The 25,404-nt window shown below is 44.1% G+C and overlaps 2 protein-coding genes and 1 pseudogene across 2 annotated transcripts in view; 1 reads left to right on the forward strand and 2 right to left on the reverse strand.

Annotated features, from left to right (window-relative positions):
- LOC141121623 (uncharacterized) overlaps positions 1–3,422 on the reverse strand; it is a 91,130-nt gene extending 87,708 nt beyond the window's left edge. Inside the window, 1 exon segment of the mRNA XM_073611273.1 lies at positions 3,110–3,422. Within this exon segment, the coding sequence (XP_073467374.1) occupies positions 3,110–3,217 (108 nt within the window). The 5' untranslated portion in view covers positions 3,218–3,422.
- LOC141121596 (uncharacterized) overlaps positions 1–25,404 on the forward strand; it is a 482,112-nt pseudogene that overhangs the window by 227,433 nt on the left and 229,275 nt on the right.
- Positions 16,518–25,404, reverse strand: part of LOC141121624 (uncharacterized) — a 52,886-nt gene continuing 43,999 nt past the window's right edge. The window contains exon 14 of the mRNA XM_073611274.1: positions 16,518–17,632. Within this exon, the coding sequence (XP_073467375.1) occupies positions 16,806–17,632 (827 nt within the window). The 3' untranslated portion in view covers positions 16,518–16,805. The remainder of the gene's footprint in view (positions 17,633–25,404) is intronic.

A 25,404-nucleotide genomic window follows, 5' to 3' on the forward strand; every position in this document is an offset into this window, starting at 1 on the left:
AGCTGCTGGCTAAGGGGGGAAAAAAAGCTGGAAACCAGTGCTTAGCAGCAGTTAACAGTGTTTAGGAGCTTCTAGGAGCTGTCAGCTTTTTTTTTTTTCGGCTGGCAAATTGCTCAGAAAAATGCAAAAAAAAAAAACATTTTTTTTGCATCTAGAAGCTGAAGCTTGAAAAATGCTTCTAGTCTAAAATAGTCCATGCACACTATTTGCTTCTAGGGGCAGAAAAAAAAAAACGCTCAAAGCAGCTGCTAGGAGCTTAAAAATAAGCTAGTGTGTATAGAGATTTTGTTTTAGACCTGCAGACAAGGAATGATAAATACGATCCTTCCTTTAACTTGTTTGCTCTGAGGTCATTGTAGGGTCCTCATGATGTCCAGGAAGGGGAACTTGCTGACTTTTGGCCGGAGTTGCCGGCTAATCAGGATAATTGCCAGAACTTCGGCTGCAAGGCTCCAATCTCCTGCAGCCTGCTGGTGGCCTAGAGAGCTGTGGGGAGGAGTTTGTCCTCTTCCCTCCAATGGCAGCTCAGTGTGAGTAGGAGAACAGAAAGGGGGAGGGGTTTGTTCTTTTGGATGACAAGTATACTGTAGCATCCAGGATATTGTACAGAGTAGGAGTGGGTTCATGATGCTCTAAATACCAGAACTGGGCACTAAATTCCACTAGTTTTTCTATAACATATAACTTGACCAATGGGATGGTAAGAAGGTGAAGACTGCCTTCCTTTCGTGGCAGGCGTTCTGTAAGGAGGACTGAAAAGCAGGAGGAAGGACCATCGTAGACCAATGCCTTGTTTCCACTGAGCGGATCGGTTCGGTACGGTATGCTATTTTGGGTGTTTCCATTATGAAAGCGGCCCATACAACCGAACCGTACCGCTCCATTCAGGGTCCTGCTTCAGATGTGGGGCCATAGAAAATGGAACGGTTCGGTTAGGGCGGAGCTACGATACATTCCACTGATTGGCTGACAGAAAACCCTCTGCTGTGCTATGCTGAGGCATTTTTTCTAAACCCTGTATGGCCCCTTGTGGTCCCACTTGCAGTGGAAACGCTCACCAGAATAGAGCGGACCATTCAAACTGTACCGACCCGAACCGATCCACTCAGTGGAAACGAGGCAAAAGAGAACTCCTCTCTACCTTAGAGTCCCCCTGAGACCTACAGCCTTCTCTTTCCTCAGAGCCCTGCTACTCGCCATCCATATCAAGGACCCAGAGTCCTTCAGCTACACGACCCCCTCAGGGCCCCCACAGTCCTGCAGCCTCAGTACCCCTTCAGATCCTCTACTTCCCTCAGTATTTCCCTCCCTCTGACACCAATGATGGAACATATTCTTCATGGCAGGCTGGGGAATGTTTTCTTCCTCCTGACCAGCAATGTAAGGGGCTCTATGCTCCATACTCCTGACCCCTGCACTCCATCATTGTGTTGGCTGCATATTATAATTGATTGCCCATTTGCTGCCTGTGTAGTGTAATAATTGTCCTTTGTAGGCCATGTATGGTCAGGATGGTCATTGTCTTGTCTATGTATTGTCAGTGCTGTTTGTTTAGAGCAGGGTCTCCAGTGGGCCACTTCTTCCGGCCCGCAGCTGGAGTACTCAGACTCCATGCAGGGATTGTCTCTGTCGGTTGTGGAACCTGCGCTGCATATTCACCCCCCCGGGCAATATGCGGCGCAGGTCCCGCAATCACTCCCAGCTTTTTACTGTGCTGGCTGCTCGGACCACCGGCATTCTAGGAACCAATGAGCTGCTTTAACGCAGACCTGTTGCCACCTCCCAGCTCCCGCCTAGCTGTTAACCAGTGTGCTTGCTTCAGCAATGTCTTTCACATACACTTGTGTACTACCAGCTGGGCAGGAGTCGGGAGGTGCAGCAGGTCTGCACAGCCAGTGTAATCAATACACAGTGTACAGTGGTAAAGTACACATACATTTGGAACTGTGAGATGGTTACAAATATGTGTGTTTGTTTGTGTGTGTGTGTGTGTGGGGGGGGGGGTAATGGCTCTGATGGGGACACAAATGTGGGGGGCTGATGGCTCTGATGGGGACACAAACATCTATGATGGCTCTGATGTAGACACAAACGTGTGGGGGGGGGGGATGCTTTGATGGGGACACAAACGTGGGGGTGATGGATGGCTCTGAGGTGGACACAAACGTGTGGGGGGCTGATGGCTCTGATGTAGGGTTGCCACACCATCCCTTTAATCCAGGACACATATTAATTACACAGGTTCTGAGGCTGATTTAATGCAGATAAAGCACCAAGTGAGTCTAATTACCACTTTAATCAGCTACAGAATTAATGTGTGTAATTAATGTGTGTCCTGGGTTAAAGGGATGATGTGGCAACCCTACACTGTTGGGGACACAAATATGAGGGGGGGCTGATGGCTCTGATGGGAACAAAAATATGCAGGGCGGGCTGATAGTTCTGATGGGGACACAAACATGTGGAGGGGGGGCTGATGGCTCTGATAGGGACACAAAAATGTGGGGGGAGGGGTGATGGCTATGATGGGGACACAAAAATGTGAGGGGGGGGCTGATGAATCTGATGGGGACACCGATTTGTGGGGATACACTGATGAGTGATGGGGACACAAATGTATGGGAAGACTCTGATGATGACACAGATGTATGGGAAGACTGATGTAAGGCGTCATGCACACTGGAAGTTTGTTCCCGCTGCATGATGCTCCAGCGGTTAGGTGCCGACAAAAGGATACAGGAGCACCATCCAGCCCCGCTGTCAGCAGTCTGTCTAATTCTATTCTTCTGCTGTAGATTTATTTATAAAATTATTTTTCCAGCCCGCGAATATGTATAAAATATACAATGTGGCCCTCAAAGTAAAAATTTTGGAGACCCCTGGTTTAGAGGAACATATTACTAAAATTTATCTCCAAAATTAAGAGAATGTTCCGGCCCCATAAGTGGGGAAATGTTCTGCCCCTGAAGGAGTTAATCTAGGTTTCCACACTATATATGTGTGTATCATCATCTGCTGGAGATAAAAGACATCACAGTGACTATGGAGGAAGAGGACGGACATGACGGGGGGGGTTACTGGGTGTAAATAGAAAATAAGATCTTATTACCTCCTCTGCTGCATCTTCCATCAATGTCTTCTCTCTACTTCCACCCGACTCACCTCTCACCTGGAATGTCCTATTTATACCCGACATCGCTTCCCGTCTGTCTTCCATAGAGACTTCCTGTCTGGGTAGAAGTGAGATCACCACCTTGTGGAGCTCAGAGGAACTGCAGCCCTGAGAAACATCTTATAGTGTGAACACGGCCTTGTTCTGTATATGTACTGTATATCTTCAAACATAAAATAAGATCTTATTCCCACCTCTGCTGCCACTTCCAGTAACATCTACTCTCTACTTCTTACCATATGGAACTTTTTATCTGTACCTGACATCACTTCCTGTGTACCTGACATCACTTCCTGTATGTACCTGACATCACTTCTTGTCTTCCATAGAGACTTCCTATCTGGGAAGAGGTGAGATCACCACCTTGTGGAGATCAGAGGAATTGCAGCCCTGAGAAACGTCTCGTGGTGTGAACACGGCCTTGTGCTGTGTGTGTGCGTTTACTGTATATTCTTATAGATGGGCTCATCTCCACTCCCAACTGTCCCTGATTTCGAGGGACTGGCCCTGATTTGGAACAAAGTCCCTCTGTCCCTCTTTCCTCCTCATTTGTCCCTCATTTTGGTCTGATCTATATAGTTGTATATAAAATGCACTTTTTATCTTGCAAAAAGTGTTTCCCAGTGCTAAACCTTTTATCGATAAAAGAGAAAAAAGGGCGCACCAGCCTAGTACATTATCTTTGGATAAAAAAATGTATTTAAGAAGATAAAAAAGCCTACTTACAAAACATTAATAAGGTAATCGCAGTGGTCATCAGGTAGCAGCATTCAGTTGAACATGAACAATTCTCCAGAGGTCATGGAGGAAAACACAGAAATCACTGCTAGTTGACGTGTTTCGAGGAGTAAGTCCCCCCTTCCTCAGAGCACAGCAGTGAACACTCCTTCAGCAGTCCTCCTATATATACACATACTCATAAAGGAACATATTGTTACTTAGCCAAGAGCACAGGCCTTCCCTCTCCACCCAGTGGGCGGCGAGGGTGAACAAAGAAAAGGAAACAAAGAAAAGATTGGATGGCGCTCGCGGCGCCATCTTAGTTATGGGCAAATATATGAAAGTTTGCCCTTAGTTAGGTAAATGTGTAGGAGGTGGCTTAGAGACAGAGGGACAGGTGTTCCCGCCCCTCCTTATACACTTTAAAGAGCTCAGGTTTTCATTGTAGCCTTAGGCTTTCCCCAGCAGGTCCAGCCTCTTGAGTGCTCCTCCAGTGCATCCCCTTGTATGGTGAGTACTCGTTTTTGGAAGCTGTAAGTAATAATAATAAATAAGGGGGGGGGGGTATTTTTGTCTGGTGGTAGTAATGTTTTTTCTTGTAGAAAAAAAAAAAAGGATTAAAAAAAAAAAATAGGGAATTTTTGAAAAAAAAAAGTAAATAAATAAAGAAAAAAAAAATATAAAAGAGAGGGAATTTTATAATGAGGGAATTTTTTCTTTTGTGTCGTCTCCCCATTCATTATTAGCTTTCTCTTTTCCCTTTATCTAGTGTATGCACTGCTACTTGTCACCCTTAGCCTGCCCCCACAGTCATGAGTCGGCGGCCTTCAGATCAAGACCCTTGATTTCTTAGGTAAGGGCTCGCACCTAATTGAAAAAAAAAAAAAAGGAAAAAGAAAGAACTTTTTATTTTTGAGCAAAAGAGTGCTTTACGCTGTTACTCTCGTTTCAGCCCTTTACACCTAGACATTTCTAATAAGACTTCTGGCCATCACAATGGACAGTCCCGGCCAAGCTCCACCGGTCTGATGGAAGGCCGGCATCTAAAAGATGTCGGTCACCTAGTCCTTCCAGACGAGAAAGTTCAAAAAAATGCAGAGCTTGTGGTGCAAACCCGATGCGAATCTGCAAAGATTGTCTGCGAGGTTATGCTGACCAAGAAAGAGCTGAAATCCAGCAGGTCACAGACTTAATAAGGAAAGTAGTAAAAGACTCATTAGCTGAGCTAATGGACTCATCTCCCTCGCAGGTCATAGCAAGTGATCAAGTGCATCCTTCGGAGCCATCCCTGCCTGGCCCATCATTAGCAGTGGTCACATCAGTGCCACCTCCCCCGACAACAGGGGAGAATGACGAATCAGAGGATTCAGCGGAGGAATCAGAGCCTTCGAGCTTCAGCTTCTCTCTAGTACAAACTTTTTGTTTCCGCGGTCAAACAGGCTATCGGTTGGGAGGGGGTGGAAGAGCCACCTAAGAAGGCCAAGTCCTTTTTTCCATTTTTAAAGAAAAAACTTTCCTTGTTTTCCTTTATGGAAGAAATAAAGGTTCTGATAGAGGGGGAGTGGAAAAAGACTGACAAACGCTTTTCCCTAAACCGTCTGCAGAAATTGTATCCGTTAGAGTCCGACTCGGTTCTCTTGGACACTCCTCCGGTGGTCGATGCTGCAGTGGTACGCCTATCTAAAAATGTCACCCTTCCTATGGAGGACTCAGCCTCCTTTAAAGATCCGCTGGATAGGCGCATCGACTCAGATCTGAAGAAGGCCTACCAGTTGGCAGGAGGAGCCTGCAGGCCAGCGATAGTGTTAGCTTCAGTTTATAATGCCATCAGGGTCTGGTCTGAGAACATTGAAGTGGCCATTCGTCAAGATGTTCCGAAAGAGGATATCATAAAAGCACTGGAGGAACTCAAGTTATCTGCAGACTTTGTGGGGGAAGCAGCAATTGATTCAGTAAGGTATTCAGCAAGAGCAATGTTGCACACGATTATGGCCAAACGGGCTCTCTGGTTAAAGCCTTGGACAGCTGACGCAGCCTCCAAACAGAGTTGGTGCAAGATCCCCTTTGATGGGAAAACTCTGGGGATAGGCTAGAGAAGGCAGTTTCTCGGGTGACTGGTGGAAGATCGGGATTGCTCCTCCAGGACAGGAGGGTTAGGCGTTTTCGAGTCTTCGCCTCTAAGTTCCAGTCTTCAAGAAATAGAAACTTTTCTCACTTCCGTCAAGGCAGAGATACCAAAAAAATTGGAGAAGTACCCAGGCGACTTTTTTAAAGTCAAACAAACAAAGAAGTCTTTCCAATCCCCAGGAAGGAACAAAGTCCTTTTGACAGAAAACCACTCCAGCCGCCCCCAGTCAGGGCCAGGCTGAAGAAATTTGCCGAAGTCTGATCCAGCCATTGCAAGGATCCCTGAGTGGTATCCACCGTCTGTTTCGGACGTTTCTAGATCACCCTCCGCAAGACCTTTTTGTCCCAACAAAACTACCTACTTCTCTTCAGAAAGCAGAGGCTCTGCAAAGATATATTCGCCTACTACAGATGCAGCAAGCGGTAATTCCTGTCCCGCCTTCAGAAAAATTCACAGGTTTCTATTCTCCTCTCTTTCTTGTTCCCAAAAAGAGTGGAGAATGGGGACCAGTAGTGGATTTGAAGAGGTTAAATCTTTACGTTCACCTGGAATCCTTCAAAATGGAGTCCTTGCACACCATAATCCAGATGGTCTAACCGGGGGACTGGATGGTCTCGGTGGACCTTCAGGACGCCTACTTTCATGTGCCCATTCTGCCTGCCTTATCTAAGAGTGGCAGTGGGTCCCATGCACCTCCAGTTCCAGTGCCTTCCCTTTGGCCTGTGCACGTCCCCGAGGATATTCTCAAAAGTACTAATTGCAATTCTGGCACCCCTCAGGGAAAGGGGGTTGCGAGTATTCCATTTCCATTCTATTTCCTGGACAATATCCTGCTGTTAGCCCCCAAGTCCAGCACAACTTCTGGAGCACACAGAGGTTCTCCTGTCTACCCTGAAGAAATTTGGTTGGTTGGTGAATACAGAAAAGAGTCTCCTGACTCCAACCCAGGTAATGATCTATCTCGGCGCCCTTTTCGACACCTCAGCCAGAACAGTATGCCTTCCTCCCCAGAAAGTGGCGGCTATTGTCCAGAAGATGTCCCATGTAAGAACACTGTCTCACCTGTCAGCGTCAAACTGTATGAGTCTAATCGGGACTATGTCATCTTGTATCCCGATGCTACCCTGGGCTCATTGGCATCTGAGGATTTTTCAGGTGGGCTTTCTGGCCCAGTGGAAGAGGAAGTCACTATGTCAGCGGATCTTGATCTCAGTATCCATGAGGAGAGGTCTCCTCTGGTGGTCGAAGAAGGATCTAATCTCAAAACCTCATCTACTTCAATGTTCATCTTGGACCATCCACCGATGCGAGCTCGTTGGGTTGGGGAGCACACTGTGATCACCTTGTAATACAGGGGAAATGGGACTTCCCAACAAAGGGAATAGTCTCCAACATCTTACAGTTAAGAGCAGCTTTTCTAGCCCTGGTGAATCTGAAAGAACATCTTCGACAGAAGTCGGTCTTAATACGCCTAGACAACAGGGCAGCAGTGGCGTATATTCATAAGGCATCAATAGGCCTTTGCTGAGGGAAGTAGAGCCCAGCATGTTGTGGGCAGAAAAGAATCTGCTGGATCTGAAGGCGGTCTACCTGCTGGGCCATCTGAACAAAGAGGCAGATCATCTGTCTCGTTATTTTCAAGACGACAACGGATGGTCTCTTCACCCGGCGGTCTTCGACTGCATCTTGGATCTACAGATTCCTTCAGAGATAGACCTGTTTGCCTCGGCAATAAATGCCAAGCTACAACGATTTCTTTCTCGCCTACCTCATCCTCAGGCGGAAGCAGTGGATGCCCTCTCGAGTCCATGGAATTGCAAGATAGCATATGCCTTCCCTCCCAGGCCCTTGATCTTGAGGTTCCTGCTCAGGTTGTTGAAAGAACCAGTCAAGGTGGTAACGATTCTTCCATACTGGCCGAGGAGGCCATGGTTTCCCTGGGCAATATCCCTCAGTACGTGTTGACCTCTCAAGATTCCAATTCTACCGCAACTTCTCTCACAAGGGAAATTTGTGCACCCAGCCCCTCACAAACTGAATCTGCGTGTCTGAATGTAGAAAGGGAAAGATTCCAGTCTTTAGGATGCTCTTCTAGTGTCATTTCAACTCTTTTGAAGGCCAGGAAACCTTGCACAAATTATGTGTATTCAAAGATCTGGAAAAAAATTCAAGGTATTTATGGGAAGTAGGGGTTCGGCCCCCACAAATCCATCTACTGCTCTCCTCTTGGATTTTTTACAATCTGGCCTGGACCTTGGTCTCAGTCTAAGTTCACTCAAGGTTCAAGTGGCAGCTATTTCGGCAGCTACCCAAAAAAGATGGGCAGAAGAGTCGCTCATCGTTCAACTTTTCAGAGCAGTTAAAAAGATTCGTCCGCCAGTAAGGCGATCTTTTCCGGCTTGGGACTTGCCCTTTATCCTGGACTGTCTGATGTCTCATCCTTTTGTTCCTCTAGAAACGGCTTCACTATGGAACTTAACGCTCAAGCCAGCCTTTTAAATTGCAATAACCTCAGGAAAAAGGGCTTCAGAGTTGCAAGCGTTAGGGTCAGAAGATGAACACATTTCTTTCTTCCCAGATAGAGTGGAACTACGGACAATACAAGGTTTTGTCCCAAAAGTTTCTTCTCGGTCCTCTCTATCACAAACTTGGGCGCTACCTACTTTTACGGATCCACTCTCAGGCGCTCTGCAAGAACTGGACATTGCAAAAGTTCTAAAATGCTACCTGCAAGCCACAAGTCCGTTTAGAGCATCAAACAGATTGTTCGTTCTGCCTTGGGGCAGAAATAGGGGGAAGGAATCCGCTCCAAGAACGATCGCCTCCTGGATTTGCAAGTTGATCCAAAAGGCATATAGGGCTAGAGGGATGGATCCTCCGGCGGTTAAGGCCCACTCAACTAGGGCAGTTTCTGCATCATGGGCGGCAAGAGCCAACGTTTCTCTGGAAACTATTTGCAAAGCAGCCACGTGGTCATCCCCAAACACATTCATGCGTCATTACAGGATTGACCCAGGGGCACTCACTTCAGTGGAATTTGGAAGAAGGGTGATTGAGTCAGCTCTTGTGTTGCCTTATTAAAATTTTCTTATGAGCATTACCCACCCTGTTGTTATCTATTCATTTTATCACAGGTATGCTGCCATGGAGGCACCAGGAAAACGGAAAATTGTATCATACTTACTGTAATTTTCCTTTCCTGGTGCCTATCCATGGCAGCACAATGCCCTCCCATGGTATTCGATGTAACAGGAGAATGCTATTGGGGGGTAGAGTTGTCTTTTTTATAATGTATTAACTATCCTGAGGGGAGGAGTCCGGGGCAAAGCTTATTACAGGTATGCTGCCATGGATAGGCACCAGGAAAGGAAAATTACGGTACGTATGATACAATTTTCCATTTTTTTCCCCTTTATTGCATTTTAGTGTAAATATGAGATCTGAGGTCTTTTTGACTCCAGATCTCATATTTAAGAGGTCCTGTCGTGCTTTTTTTAGTTATTACAAGGGATGTTTACATTCCTTGTAATAGGAATAAAAGTGACCCAAACTATTATTTTTTTTTAAAAGGACAGTGTCAAAATAAAAAATAAAAAGTAAAATGAATAAGAAAAAAAAATATTATTATTATAATAATAAATATATAATATATATATTTATTTATAGTTACATAGTTACATAGTAGGTGAGGTTGAAAAAAGACACAAGTCCATCAAGTCCAACCTATGTGTGTGATTATGTGTCAGTATTGCATTGTATATCCCTGTATGTTGTGGTCATTCAGGTGATTATCTAATAGTTTCTTGAAGCTATCAATGCTCCCCGCTGAGACCACCGCCTGTGGAAGGGAATTCCACATCCTTGCCGCTCTTACAGTAAAGAACCCTCTACGCAGTTTAAGATTAAACCTCTTTTCTTCTAATTTTAATGAGTGGCCACGAGTCTTGGTAAACTCTCTTCTGCGAAAAAGTTTTATCCCTATTGAGGGGTCACCAGTCCGGTATTTGTAAATTGAAATCATATCCCCTCTCAAGCGTCTCTTCTCCAGAGAGAATAAGTTCAGTGCTCGCAACCTTTCCTCATAACTAATATCCTCCAGACCCTTTATTAGCTTTGTTGCTCTTCTTTGTACTCGCTCCATTTCCAGTACATCCCTCCTGAGGACTGGTGCCCAGAACTGGACCGCATACTCTAGGTGCTGCCGGACCAGAGTCTTGTAGAGCGGGAGAATTATCGTTTTATCTCTGGAGTTGATCCCCCTTTTAATGCATGCCAATATTCTGTTTGCTTTGTTAGCAGCAGCTTGGCATTGCCTGCCATTGCTGAGCCTATCATCTACTAGGACCCCCAGGTCCTAGTAGACCTCCGTCCTGTCGAGCTCACGCGCAGAAGCGAACGCATATGTAAGTCGACCTGCATATGAAAACTGTGTTCAAACCACACATGTGAGGTATCGCCGCCATCGTTAGAGCGAGAGCAGTAATTCTAGACCTCCTCTGTAACTCCATACTGGTAACCTGTAGACATTTTTAAATGTCGCCTATGGAGATTTTTAAGGGTAAAAGTTTGTCGCCATTTCACAAGCGAGTGCAATTTTGAAGCGTGACATGTTGGGTATCAATTTACTCGGCGTACCGTTATCTTTTACAATATAAAAGAAAATTGGGCTAACTTTACTGTGGTCTTATTTTTTAATTTAAAAAAGTGCGCTTGTAAGACCACTGCGCAAATACGGTGTGACAGAAAGTATTGCAGCGGCCGCCATTTTATTCTCTATAGTGTTAGAGAAAAAAAATATATAATGTTTAGGGGTTCCAAGTCATTTTCTAGCAAAAAAACCCCCCCAAAAAACAGATTTTAACTTGTAAACACAGAGTCTGAAAAATAGGCCAAAAAAGAAAAACATATATAGGATTGAGTCAAATTTAATAACTTCATTTCCGTCCCGCACAGTCCTGCTTCCCAGTGGGAACATACCATTTTCCTCGACCTGCAGACCTCACTGGTTGGGGGAGTGAGTCAAAGAAATGTTTTAGGTGGGAATACCGCCATACATCTATCACCATTAGAGGTCGACCGATATGGGTTTTTTCCTGGCCGATGCCGATATTTAGAAATCGCGGCGGCCGATGGCCGATATATGAGGCCGATATATGAGGCCGATTTTTTTTTTTCTTTTTTTTTTTTTTTTTTGCCTTCATCTCATAAAATCTAACAGTTAGACCCTTTTTAACACTGGAGCATTTTTCAGGCGCTTTTGGGCTAAAAATAGCGCCTGTAAAATGCCTGCAATGCGCTGGCAGGATGTTAAAAAAGAAGTCCTGCAAGCAGCATCTTTGGAGCGGTGTATATACCGCTCCTGCACCACTCCTGCCCATTGAAATGAATGCGCACCGCCTACGAAGCGCCTGCAAAGCGATTCGGCAGCGACACTTCACGGGCGCATTTTATCGGCCGCTAGCTGGGTTACAAGCGCCCCGCTAGCAGCCGAATAGCGCCGCTAAAATTATGGTAAAGCGCCGCTAAAACTAGCAGCGTCTTACCGTCAACACATGCCCGCTCCAGTGTGAAAGCAACCTTAATTAATAAGTGATACAGAAAATTTCTTACATTTAAACATTTATTAAACAAAACAAACCTCCAATCAGTTCACTTGTATGTATAATTTAGATTAAAAAAACAAAACTATATCTTAAATATTAAATACACTAAAACAGGTAATCAAAACTTTTGGACGAAAAAAAAAAGGGCTAACTTTACTGTTTTTTAGTTTTTTTTTTAATTCATTAGTGTATTTTTTCCCAAAAAAATAGCATTTGAAAGACCGCTGCGCAAATACCGTGTGACGTAAAATATTGCAACAACCGCTATTTTATTCCCTGGGGTCTCTGCTAAAAAAATATATATAATTTTTGGAGGTTCTAAGTGATTTTCTAGCAGAAAATACAGGATTTTTACTTGTAAGCAACAAGTGTCAGAAAAGATTTAGTCTTTAACTGGTTAAACTGACAACTCCTCCACACGGAGTTCAGTTTATTGATAAGTATAAACATTGTATCTCTTATTGGTTCTTTTATCAGACTTGGCAGGCTGCCCAGAGAGGAGAGAAGTCGCTCCACCGAAGACTGCAGGCAACTTGCATTGACTTCTATTACAGAAGTCATTTGCAAGTCGCGCTGAAGTTATAATCGGCCTTTTTTATTAGCACAATCGGCCAAACGCCAAATATCGGCCAATATATCGGTCGACCTCTAATCACCATTAAATCATTTTTTTGTTTCAACTCTTGCAATGTACACAGCCTTCCCTTCACCATTATGTCCTTTAATTGTGCGTTCTGTTTTTTAATCCAGTTTCCAAACAAGTTGCTTTTCCTTAATGGAAAGTACTCTGTGTCCCTCAGTGCTATACATGGGGAGTTATATCTCCATTTTTATCTTTTTTGTGTGTAATTTCCCACATCTCTAGTGCTTTCAATGTCATTTTGTGTGCTTTCTGTCCAGTGTTCCTCAAATGTGTTGGCACCCAAATCATTTTCCCCAACGCCGTCTTACTAATTGTGTTTTCCAGTTCCACCCATCTTTTGTTTTTATTGTTTTTTGCCCAGTCAATGACCCGTGCAAGGAGAACCGCTCTGTGATAATTCATTAGGTCTGGGACTCCCAGACCCCCCTGCTTTCTGTCTCTGTTTAGTATTGTAAACTTATTCTTGGGTTTTTTCCCCTTCCAAATGTACCTAAGGAGTATTGTTTTCCATGTTTTAAAATATGCTTGTGGGAGAGGTATCGGCAGCATCTGAAATTGGTACATGATCTTTGACAAAAGACTCATTTTAAATAAATTAATTCTCCCCAACCAAGACACATGTCTTGACGCTATCTTGCTTAAGTCCTTTTTAACTTCATTCAGTAATGGCAGGAAGTTTGATTGGTACAACGTATCCATGTGCGTTGTGATCTTAACCCCTAGATATTTTAGCTCTTTCTCTCTAAATAAATGGGAACTCCTTCTGATATATCAGTGCCTCCTCTAGGGGGATGCCCATATTCAGGATCTCAGACTTTGCCGGGTTTATTTTAAAATTCAAACACTCTCCATATTGTTTCAGTTTTTTCATTAAATTAAGCAGGGTTATCCTCGGGCAGGTCACAAAAAAACAGTACATCGTCTGCGTATGCGGCCAACTTATGTTCCGCTTCTCCCAACCTAAGCCCCCTAATGTTTACATCTTGTCGTATTCCCGCCAGCAGTGGTTCCAGCGACAATACGAACAGTAGGGGGGATAGTGGGCACCCCTGTCTGGTACCGTTGTACATTTCAAAGGGTCGTGATACAGTGCCGTTCACTTTCACCTTTGCTGTGGGGTGTTCATAAAGTGCGCCCAGCCACTTCATAAATCTATTCCCTATACCCCTCCCCACCAGGGCCTCTCCCACGTACCCCCTACTACCCCTACTCTACCCTGTCAAATGCCTTTTCAGCATCTATTGACAGGAGTAGACCGGGGGTCCCGGACTCCCTTATTACATGCCTCACCAGCAATGTCCTGATTCCATTGTCACGGCATTCTCTTCTGGGTATGAAACCAGTCTGATCAGTATGTATTAGCTCACTCATTAGCGGTCTCAAACTACCCACCATTACCTTGGCAAACAACTTAATGTCTTCATTCAGCAATGAAATTGGCCTATAACTCTAGCAAAGTGTAGCATCCTTTCCCTCTTTCAGTATTATGGCTATGGCCGCCTTTAAAGCCTCCTTATCGCCCACTTTGTACCTATCCCGTTGATGTATGTGCACAATTTTGAGACCAGGACATCTCCAAACTTTCTGTAGTATAGCGTTGTTAGGCCATCCGGGCCTGGAATCTTACCCGGGGGAGTTTCTCTTAATATTTTCCTAATCTCTTCCTCTGTTACCGGATCGTCCAGCCCACTTCTTTGCTCTTCTGAGATTTCATTTAAATCTGACTCTTCTAAAAAATATTTCATTTTAACCTTTCTTTTATTATTTTGCTCAGGTGTTTCATTCTTATTGATAGCGTATAATGTCGCATAGTATTCTTCAAAAGTTTCTGCTATCCCTGGTGTGTTATATACCATTTTTCCTTTACTATCTTGTATTTTTTCTATATAATTTGCTGTTATTTTCTTTTTTAGCATCCTTGCCAGGGGTTTACCAATTTTATTTCCCCACAGATACCTTTCCTTTTAATCGTATTATCTTGCTCAACTAGTTCTTTCAGTTCCTCTCTTCTACCAATAAGAGTTGCCATCTTCTCTACATTTCCTGTTTTTTTATGTCGCTGTTCTATTCCGGTAATATCTTTTATCAAACTATTCTTTCTCCTTGTTCTCCCTTTTTCTTTCTGTTCCTAATTAAATCAGTATACCTCTGACATATGCCTTATGGGCCTCCCACAATGTGGCCTCTGATATTTCTTCCGTGCCATTAGTTTTAAAATACCATTCAAGTTCCTGCCTGATCCTCTCTTCTACTGCCTTTTCCTGTAGTAGCTCTTCGTTTAATCTCCAAGGAGTTGTTCTTTTTAAATTTCCCTTGGTCTTAATTCCCATCATTACCGGCGCATGATCAGAAAACATTGTGATCTTGATTTCAGTTTTGACAACTGTTTCGAGCAGTCTATAGTCTATCAAAAAGAAATCTATACTTGAGTACGTCCCGTGCAGAGGAGTGGAACGTATAATTTTGACATTTTATATTCTGCATTCGCCACATATCTATTAGTTGATTCTGAAATAAAGTCTTTTTTAAAACCTTCCACGATACGTTCCCAGTCCTCTGTGCACCGGACAAACGATCTATCCCTCGAGTCATACAGAAATTAAAATCTCCGCCCAATATAGTGTGTCCTTTCTTGAAGTCCATAAATTTCTTTATAATATTAATTGTATATTTTATTGGGTTACTATTGGGGCAATAGATATTTGCCAGAGAGTATTCTTCCTCATTAATTTTACACTTCAAGAATAGATATCGTCCCTCCGGGTCAACCATTCTATCCTCTAGGGCAGGGGCATCAAACTCAATTTCATCAGCATTATGATTGTCCTCAAAAGTGCCGGTTGTATCTGTAAGGTTAGATGTCCAGCGCATCCCCTCCCCTTACATTAGATGTCAAGAGCCACCCCACTATCAGAAGTTGAGTCCCCTACTCTCCCTAACATCACAGTGCACCCCCTTTCCTTATGCTGCTGCTGGGAAGAGGCTGGATGCATTGCTTGAAAGCAGAGAGTAGGGGTCTGCAGGAGGACCAGAGGAGGGCTGAGGTGTGAGGGCCACATGAAATGGCCTGGAGGGCTGGATTCGGCCCACGGGCCTTGTGTTTGACACCTGTGCTCTAGGGCAAATCTTACTCCCCTGGCAAATCCTATCCCCTTAGCTCTTTTTATTGGGGAATCTCCATAATACCAGACTGGGTAGTCTTTAGATCTTATTTTTAAATTAGAGTCATGTGATATATGTGTCTCTTGTAATAGAACTACATCCGCATTATATTGTTTAATCTCTCTTATAACGTTGTTTCTTTTTATCGGAGCATTTAAGCCACTTACATTATAGGTTATAAAGTTGAGGGTGGTCATCTCTGCGCACCGTGCTCCAGGACCTCTCTGCCGTTCTCCCCTTCTCTGGGAGCACCGTGGGCAGAGATCCCCCCTTCCTCCTTATCTTGATCCCCTCCAGAGCAGATCCCTTGGAGAGTCCTCCCGCCCCCTCAAACCCATCTTTGCTTAGGAGGTAACTTGGCCTCCCCAAGGCCCTCCATCTCCTCCTAGCCCCCATCTACGGAAGAACAGAGATGGCAGCTGAACACAAAAAAGAAATTTGCCACAGCAAGGAAGAAAAACTGAGAAATAAAGAGAACTTAGGAGCTGGGGGTACGGACGGGGGGGGGGGGGGCAGGGGAATGTGAGATAAGAAATGGAATATAAGTGACTCGGGGAGATAGGGGCGGGTAAGGGTCACCCCCTATTTTAGGGGAGCAGCGGGTCCAATTGGGGACCACAAGTGGAGCTCAACCACTAGGGGAGAATACCGTTGGTTTAGTTAACTTCTGTTCTTCAGTGTCTACTGTACTCATAAGTGTAGGAGTATGATCTCAGGTGTTTGTATGAAACCATGTCTGACAGAGCAAACTAAGGGGTCTGTTTAAAGAAAATTTGTTGGATGAGTATTTGCTGAGCTGTAAAAAATTATGGCCAAAATTTAATTAACACTGTGATTTTCTCTGATCAGCAGCTTCATCTAGTGGCCATAATGAGGTATTTTTTCAAAAATTCCACAATCTAGAGAAATAACACATTATGGCCACTAGATGGAGCAGATGATTACAGGAACTCAAATACAACCAATATTCATTATGGCTGCGCAAATGCTTTTCACATTTGTCCAAAGATTTTTTCTTTTAAATATAGAACTAAGTGTTTGTGAAAGCTTACACCACAAAATGTTATCAGTCAACGAAATGTAACGACTCCATTTTTATTTTTCTACTGCTATCAATGGGCAACACGGTACACCACTTCATCCATGACTTTGGTGATCTCTGATCTCCTTATAAACTGTTTCTTACATGATGAAGATCAGCCATGGAGTATATCTGAGGTGTATATCAGGGTGTGCTTCTTCCCCACATGAGAGCTGTGATGTCCAGCAACATTCATATAGAAGACATTTCCCACATTCAAGGCACTAATACACCTCGAGGGTTGTGTGGGATCCCTGATGTACAGGAAGACAGGAGTTCAGTGAGGAACAATTCCCTCACTCAGGACAGGAACGTGGCTTCCTCCCCGTGTGAGATCTCTGATGTCTGGAAAGATCCGACTTCTGCGAAAAGCATTTCCCGCACTCAGAACAGAAATATGGCTTCTCCCCCGTGTGAGACCTCTGATGTTTGACAAGATCTGTTTTTTGTATGAAACATTTCCCGCACTCAAGACAGGAATACGGCTTCTCCCCCGTGTGAGATCTTTGATGTCTGTGAAGACTATATATCTGTGAAAAACATTTCCTGCACTCAGGACAAGAATACGGCTTCTCTCCCGTGTGCAATCTCTGATGTCTGCCAAGACTATTCTTCTCAGAAAAACATTTCCCGCACTCAGGACAGGAATATGGTTTCTCCCCCTTGTGAGATTTCTGATGTGTGTTAAGATTGGACTTCACTGAAAAATATTTCCCACACTCAGAACAGGAATATGGTCTTTCCCCTGTGTGAGATCTTTTATGTACATTAAGACCAGATTTACGACTGAAACATTTCCCACACTCAGGACAGGAATTTAACTTCTCTTCTGTATGGGTTCTTTTATGCACATTAAGATGGAATTTCGAATGGAAACACTTCCCGCACTCAGTACAAGAAAACCTCTTATCTGTTGGAAGGACGGCACCGTCCCTCACAGTCTGAGGTTCCTCAGGATAAGAGGAATACGATGGTCCATCTACACTGTGTGGTGCCGGATGGACATTTGAGGTAGCCGGGTTTTCTCCTGGACTATACTGTGTGATGTCCTCATCTTCTACTTTACAGTCTGGAGACAAAGTGAGACAATCCTCTGAGGTTTTCCTCATCTCCCGTCCATCTACTAAAATACAAATAAAAAGATTATTACTAGACAAGAGCAGATTGGTTCCCCTAAACCAGGACTCCGCCCACATCAGGCAGCTTTGTCTCTGAGGATCTTACAATTCCACCCTCAAGGTAACTAGTAAATGGGTCCTCTGATCTCCTACCAGTTCATTTCTTTATTCATGGACCTTAGTCAGAGAGTGAGGAAATAATGAGAACTGTCTTTTATAGGAGTGACAGTGATGAGGGGATTATAGGACGAGTGTCCCCACCCCCTCTATCACTCATTGCCATCTTCCCAACACAAGAAGTCCTGCACTTCCTTATTTAGTCCATGATTTAGTCATGAATAACAGCGGGGCTGAGCCCCACCAGAGGTCAGAGAGAGAGGATGGGGAGAGAACAACCAAGATGAAGACTGGACTGATCCTGAAGACCACCATCATTGGGTTATTGACTCCTCTCTCATTATCACTTTCTGTTTAAGGTTCCAAAAGTTTGAGGATGTAATCACATTATTATCAACATATAAAAGTCTGTGCTCTAATCAAATCATCAGATATAAAATGTAAAGCTGACAGGAAATGGGTGTAACAAAAGAGAATACATATTATGTTTATATATAGTAGAGGGTAGAGGGCTGAAGTCAGGACTATGTAACATACAACTTATTGTATAAGATACAGCAGATAGGACTATATAGCATCAGGAGTATACAAAGTACAACATAGAGTATATAGTGCAGGGGTCAGGACTATATAATGTACAATATAAATTTTACAGTGTAAGGGTCAGGACTCATAATATTGGTATTCAGTATATCAGTGGAAGCTTAACCACTTGCTTACTGGACACTTTTACCCCCTTCCTGCCCTGGACAATTTTCAGCTTTCAGTGCTATCATACTTTGAATGACAATTACTCATTGACAAGCAGTCATGCTACATTGTACCCAAAAAAAATTTTATCATTTTTTTTCACACAAATAGGAGCTTTATTTTGGTGGCATTTAACCTCTTCCCATCCCGCGTGTAGTCAAATAACGGCCGCAAGGTGTCTCTCTCATCCTGGGCGGCCGTCATATGTCCTCAGCCCATAGGGGCTGCGTGCGCCCGCCGCATCACTCGGGAGCCGATGCGCGTGGCTGATGGCCGCGATGTCCGCCAGGCACTAGCAATTGCCGGTCACAGAGCAGGGATGTGGATCTGTGTGTGTAAACACACAGATCCACATCCTGTCAGGGGAGAGGAGACCGATCGTGTGTTCTCAGTACAAATGAACACCGATCGGTCACCTCCCCCAGTCAGTCCCCCCCCATAGTTAGACCACACCTAGGTAACACATTTAGCCCCTTGATCGCCCCCTAGTGTTAACCCCTTCCCTGCCAGTGACATTTATACAGTAATCAGTGCATTTTTATACCACCGTTTGCTGTATAAATGTGAATGGTCCTAAAATAGTGTCAAAACTGTCCGGTCTGTCCGCCGTAATATCACAGTCCTGAGATAAAAAAAAAAATCTCAGATCACCGCCATTACTAGTAAAAAATAAATAAATAAATTAAAATGCCATAAATCTATCCCCTATTTTGTGCTATAACTTTTGCGCAAACCAATCAATATACGCTTATTGCGATTTTTTTTTTTAACAAAAATATCTAGAAGAATACATATCAGCCTAAACTGAGGAAGAAATATGTTTGTTTTGTTTTTGTTTTTAAATTGGGATATTTATTAAAGCAAAAAAGTAAAAAATATTTTGTTTTTTTTTTTCAAATTTGTCGCTCTTTTTTTGTTTATAGCGCAAAAAAATAAAAACCTCAGAGGTGATCAAATACCACCAAAAGAAAGCTCTATTTGTGGGGGGAAAAAAAATGATCAAAATGTCACATGGGTACAGTATTGTATGACCGTGCTATTGTCATTCAAAGCGTGACAGCGCTGAAAGCTGAAAATTGGCCTGGGCAGGAAGGGGGTGAAAATGCCTGGTATTAACCACTTGCCGACCGCCGCACGACTATATACGTCGACAGAGCGGCACGGGCAGGCAAAAGGACGTATATGTACGTCCTTGCCTGCCCGCGGGTGGGGGGTCCGATCGGACCCCCCCCCGGTGCCTGCGGCGGTCGGCAAATCTCCCCCGGCGATCGGAGGTGAGGGGGAGGCCATCCATTCGTGGCCCCCCCCTCGCGATCGCTCTCAGCCAATGGGATCATTTCCCTGCCTCTGTATTGTACACAGAGGCAGAGGAAATGATGTCATCTCTCCTCGGCTCGGTATTTTCCGTTCCGGGCCGAGGAGAGAAGACTGCAATGTAAGTGCACCAACACTACACACACAGTAGAACATGCCAGGCACACTAAACACCCCGATCCCCCCCCCGATCGCCCCCCGATCCCCCCCCAATCACCCCCCCCCCCCTGTCACAAACTGACACCAGCAGTTTTTTTTTTTTTTTTTTCTGATTACTGTATTGGTGTCAGTTTGTGACAGTTACAGTGTCAGGGCAGTGAGTGTTAGGCCCCCTGTAGGTCTAGGGTACCCCCCTAACCCCCCCTAATAAAGTTTTAACCCCTTGATCACCCCCTGTCACCAGTGTCGCTAAGCGATCATTTTTCTGATCGCTGTATTAGTGTCGCTGGTGATGCTAGTTAGGGACGTAAATATTTAGGTTCGCCGTCAGAGTTTTATAGCGACAGGGACCCCCATATACTATCTAATAAATGTTTTAACCCCTTGATTGCCCCCTAGTTAACCCTTTCACCACTGATCACTGTATAACCGTTACGGGTGACGCTGGTTAGTTTGTTTATTTTTTATAGTGTCAGGGAACCCGCCGTTTATTACCGAATAAAGATTTAGCCCCCTGATCGCCCGGCGGTGATATGCGTCGCCCCAGGCAGGGTCAGATTAGCGCCAGTACCGCTAACACCCACGCACGCAGCATACGCCTCCCTTAGTGGTATAGTATCTGATCGCATCAATATCTGATCCGATCAGATCTATACTAGCGTCCCCAGCAGTTTAGGGTTCCCAAAAACACAGTGTTAGCGGGATCAGCCCAGATACCTGCTAGCACCTGCGTTTTGCCCCTCCGCCCAGCTCGGCCCAGCCCACCCAAGTGCAGTATCGATCGATCACTGTCACTTACAAAACACTAAACGCATAACTGCAGCGTTCGCAGAGTCAGGCCTGATCCCTGCGATCGCTAACAGTTTTTTTGGTAGCATTTTGGTGAAATGGAAAGCACCAGCCCCAGGCAGCGTCAGGTTAGTGCCAGTACCACTGACACCCACGCACCGTACACCTCCCTTAGTGGTATAGTATCTGAACGCATCAATATCTGATCCGATCAGATCTATACTAGCGTCCCCAGCAGTTTAGGGTTCCCACAAACGCAGTGTTAGCGGGATCAGCCCAGATACCTGCTAGCAACTGCGTTTTACCCCTCCGCCCGGCCCAGCCCAGCCCACCCAAGTGCAGTATCGATCGATCACTGTCACTTACAAAACACTAAACGCATAACTGCAGCGTTCGCAGAGTCAGGCCTGATCCCTGCGATCGCTAACAGTTTTTTTTGTAGCGTTTTGGTGAACTGGCAAGCACCAGCCCCAGGCAGCGTCAGGTTAGTGCCAGTAGCGCTAACACCCACGCACGCACTGTACACCTCCCTTAGTGGTATAGTATCTGAACTGATCAATATCTGATCCGATCAGATCTATACTGGCGTCCCCAGCAGTTTAGGGTTCCCAAAAACGCAGTGTTAGCGGGATCAGCCCAGATACCTGCTAGCACCTGCGTTTTGCCCCTCCGCCCGGCCCAGACCAGCCCACCCAAGTGCAGTATCGATCGATCACTGTCACTTACAAAACACTAAATGCATAACTGCAGCGTTCGCAGAGTCAGGCCTGATCCCTGCGATCGTTAACAGTTTTTTTGGTAGCGTTTTGGTGAACTGGCAAGCGCCAGCGGCCTAGTACACCCCGGTCGTAGTCAAACCAGCACTGCAGTAACACTTGGTGACGTGGCGAGTCCCATAAGTGCAGTTCAAGCTGGTGAGGTGGCAAGCACAAGTAGTGTCCCGCTGCCACCAAAAAGACAAACACAGGCCCGTCGTGCCCATAATGCCCTTCCTGCTGCATTCGCCAATCCTAATTGGGAACCTACCGCTTCTGCAGCGCCCGTACTTCCCCCATTCACATCCCCAACCAAATGCAGTCGGCTGCATGAGAGGCATTTTTATGTCCTCCCGAGTACCCCTACCCAGCGAACCCCCCCAAAAAAGATGTTGTGTCTGCAGCAAGCGCGGATATAGGCATGACACCCGCTATTATTGTCCCTCCTGTCCTGACAATCCTGGTCTTTGCATTGGTGAATGTTTTGAACGCTACCATTCACTAGTTGAGTATTAGCGTACGGTACAGCATTGCACAGACTAGGCACACTTTCACAGGGTCTCCCAAGATGCCATCGCATTTTGAGAGACCCGAACCTGGAACCGGTTACAGTTACAAAAGGTACAGTTACAAAAAAAGTGTAAAAAAAAAAAAAAAAAAAAAAACACAAACAAAAATATAAAATAAAAAATAATATTTGTCGTTTTATTGTTCTCTCTCTATTCTCTCTCTCTCTATTCTCTCTATTGTTCTGCTCTTTTTTACTGTATTCTATTCTGCAATGTTTTATTGTTATTATGTTTTATCATGTTTGCTTTTCAGGTATGCAGTTTTTTATACTTTACCGTTTACTGTGCTTTATTGTTAGCCATATTTTTGTCTTCAGGTACAGCATTCACGACTTTGAGTGGTTATACCAGAATGATGCTTGCAGGTTTAGGTATCATCTTGGTATCATTCTTTTCAGCCAGCGGTCGGCTTTCATGTAAAAGCAATCCTAGCGGCTAATTAGCCTCTAGACTGCTTTTACAAGCAGAGAGAATGCCCCCCCCCCCCCCCCCATCGTCTTCCGTGTTTTTCTCTGGCTCTCCTGTCTCAACAGGGAACCTGAGAATGCAGCCGGTGATTCAGCCAGCTGACCATAGAGCTGATCAGAGACGAGAGTGGCTCCAAACATCTCTATGGCCTAAGAAACCGGAAGCTACGAGCATTTTATGACTTAGATTTCGCCGGATGTAAATAGCGCCATTGGGAAATTGGGGAAGCATTTTATCACACCGATCTTGGTGTGGTCAGATGCTTTGAGGGCAGAGGAGAAATCTAGGGTCTAATAGACCCCAATTTTTTCAAAAAAGAGTACCTGTCACTACCTATTGCTATCATAGGGGATATTTACATTCCCTGAGATAACAATAAAAATGATTAAAAAAAAAAAAAATGAAAGGAACAGTTTTAAAATAAGATAAAAAAGCAAAAAAATAATAAAGAAAAAAAAAAAAAAAAAAAAAAAGCACCCCTGTCCCCCCTGCTCTCGCGCTAAGGCGAACGCAAGCGTCGGTCTGGCGTCAAATGTAAACAGCAATTGCACCATGCATGTGAGATATCACCGCGAAGGTCAGATCGAGGGCAGTAATTTTAGCAGTAGACCTCCTCTGTAAATCTAAAGTGGTAACCTGTAAAGGCTTTTAAAGGCTTTTAAAAATGTATTTATTTTGTTGTCACTGCACGTTTGTGCACAGTTGTAAAGCATGTCATGTTTGGTATCCATGTACTCGGCCTAAGATCATCTTTTTTATTTCATCAAACATTTGGGCAATATAGTGTGTTTTAGTGCATTAAAATGTAAAAAAGTGTGTTTTTTCCCCAAAAAATGCGTTTGAAAAATCGCTGCGCAAATACTGTGTGAAAAAAAAAAATTAAACACCCACCATTTTAATCTGTAGGGCATTTGCTTTAAAAAAATATATAATGTGTGGGGGTTCAAAGTAATTTTCTTGCAAAAAAAAATAATTTTTTCATGTAATCAAAAAGTGTCAGAAAGGGCTTTGTCTTCAAGTGGTTAGAAGAGTGGGTGATGTGTGACATAAGCTTCTAAATGTTGTGCATAAAATGCCAGGACAGTTCAAACCCCCCCAAATGACCCCATTTTGGAAAGTAGACACCCCAAGCTATTTGCTGAGAGGCATGTCGAGTCCATGGAATATTTTATATTGTGACACAAGTTGCGGGAAAGAGACAAATTATTATTATTTTTTTTTTTTTTTGCACAAAGTTGTCACTAAATGATATATTGCTCAAACATGCCATGGGAATATGTGAAATTACACCCCAAAATACATTCTGTTGCTTCTCCTGAGTACGGGGATACCACATGTGTGAGACTTTTTGGGAGCCTAGCCACGTATGGGACCCCGAAAACCAAGCACCGCCTTCAGGCTTTCTAAGGGCGTAAATTTTTGATTTCACTCTTCACTGCCTATCACAGTCTCGGAGGCCATGGAATGCCCAGGTGGCACAAACCCCCCCCCAAATGACCCCATTTTGGAAAGTAGACACCCCAAGCTATTTGCTGAGAGGTATAGTGAGTATTTTGCAGACCTCACTTTTTGTCACAAAGTTTTGAAAATTAAAAAAAGAAAAAAAAAATTTTTTTTTTTGTCTTTCTTCATTTTCAAAAACAAATGAGAGCTGCAAAATACTCACCATGCCTCTCAGCAAATAGCTTGGGGTGTCTACTTTCCAAAATGGGGTCATTTGGGGGGGTTTTGTGCCACCTGGGCATTCCATGGCCTCCGAAACTGTGATAGGCAGTGAAGAGTGAAATCAAAAATGTACACCCTTAGAAATCCTGAAGGCGGTGATTGGTTTTCGGGGTCCCGTACGCGGCTAGGCTCCCAAAAAGTCCCACACATGTGGTATCCCCATACTCAGGAGAAGCAGCTAAATGTATTTTGGGGTGCAATTCCACATATGCCCATGACCTGTGTGAGCAATATATCATTTAGTGACAACTTTGTGCAAAAAAAAAATAAATAAATAAATTGTCACTTTCCCGCAACTTGTGTCAAAATATAAAATATTCCATGGACTCAACATGCCTCTCAGCAAATAGCTTGGGGTGTCTACTTTCCAAAATGGGGTCATTTGGGGGGGGGTTTGTGCCATCTGGGCATTTTATGGCCTTCAAAACTGTGATAGGTAGTGAGGAGTAAAATCAAAAATGTACGCCCTTAGAAATCCTGAAGGCAGTGATTGGTTTTCGGGGCCCCGTATGCGGCTAGGCTCCCAAAAAGTCCCACACATGTGGTATCCCCATACTCAGGAGAAGCAGCTAAATGTATTTTGGGGTGCAATTCCACATAGGCCCATGGCCTGTGTGAGCAATATATCATTTAGTGACAACTTTTTGTAATTTTGTTTTTTTTTTTTTTTCATTATTCAATCACTTGGGACAAAAAAAATGAATATTCAATGGGCTCAACATGCCTCTCAGCAATTTCCTTGGGGTGTCTACTTTCCAAAATGGGGTCATTTGTGGGGGTTTTGTACTGCCCTGTCATTTTAGCACCTCAAGAAATGACATAGGCAGTCATAAATTAAAGACTGTGTAAATTCCAGAAAATGTACCCTAGTTTGTAGGCGCTATAACTTTTGCGCAAACCAATAAATATACACTTATTGACATTTTTTTTACCAAAGACATGTGGCCAAATACATTTTGGCCTAAATGTATGACTAAAATTGAGTTTATTGGATTTTTTTTAGAACAAAAAGTAGAAAATATCATTTTTTTTCAAAATTTTCGGTCTTTTTCCGTGTATAGCGCAAAAGATAAAAACGGCAGAGGTGATCAAATACCATCAAAAGAAAGCTCTATTTGTGGGAAGAAAAGG

Source organism: Aquarana catesbeiana, unplaced genomic scaffold (genome assembly GCF_042186555.1).
Source record: "Aquarana catesbeiana isolate 2022-GZ unplaced genomic scaffold, ASM4218655v1 unanchor226, whole genome shotgun sequence".
Classification (NCBI taxonomy): Eukaryota; Metazoa; Chordata; class Amphibia; order Anura; family Ranidae; genus Aquarana; species Aquarana catesbeiana.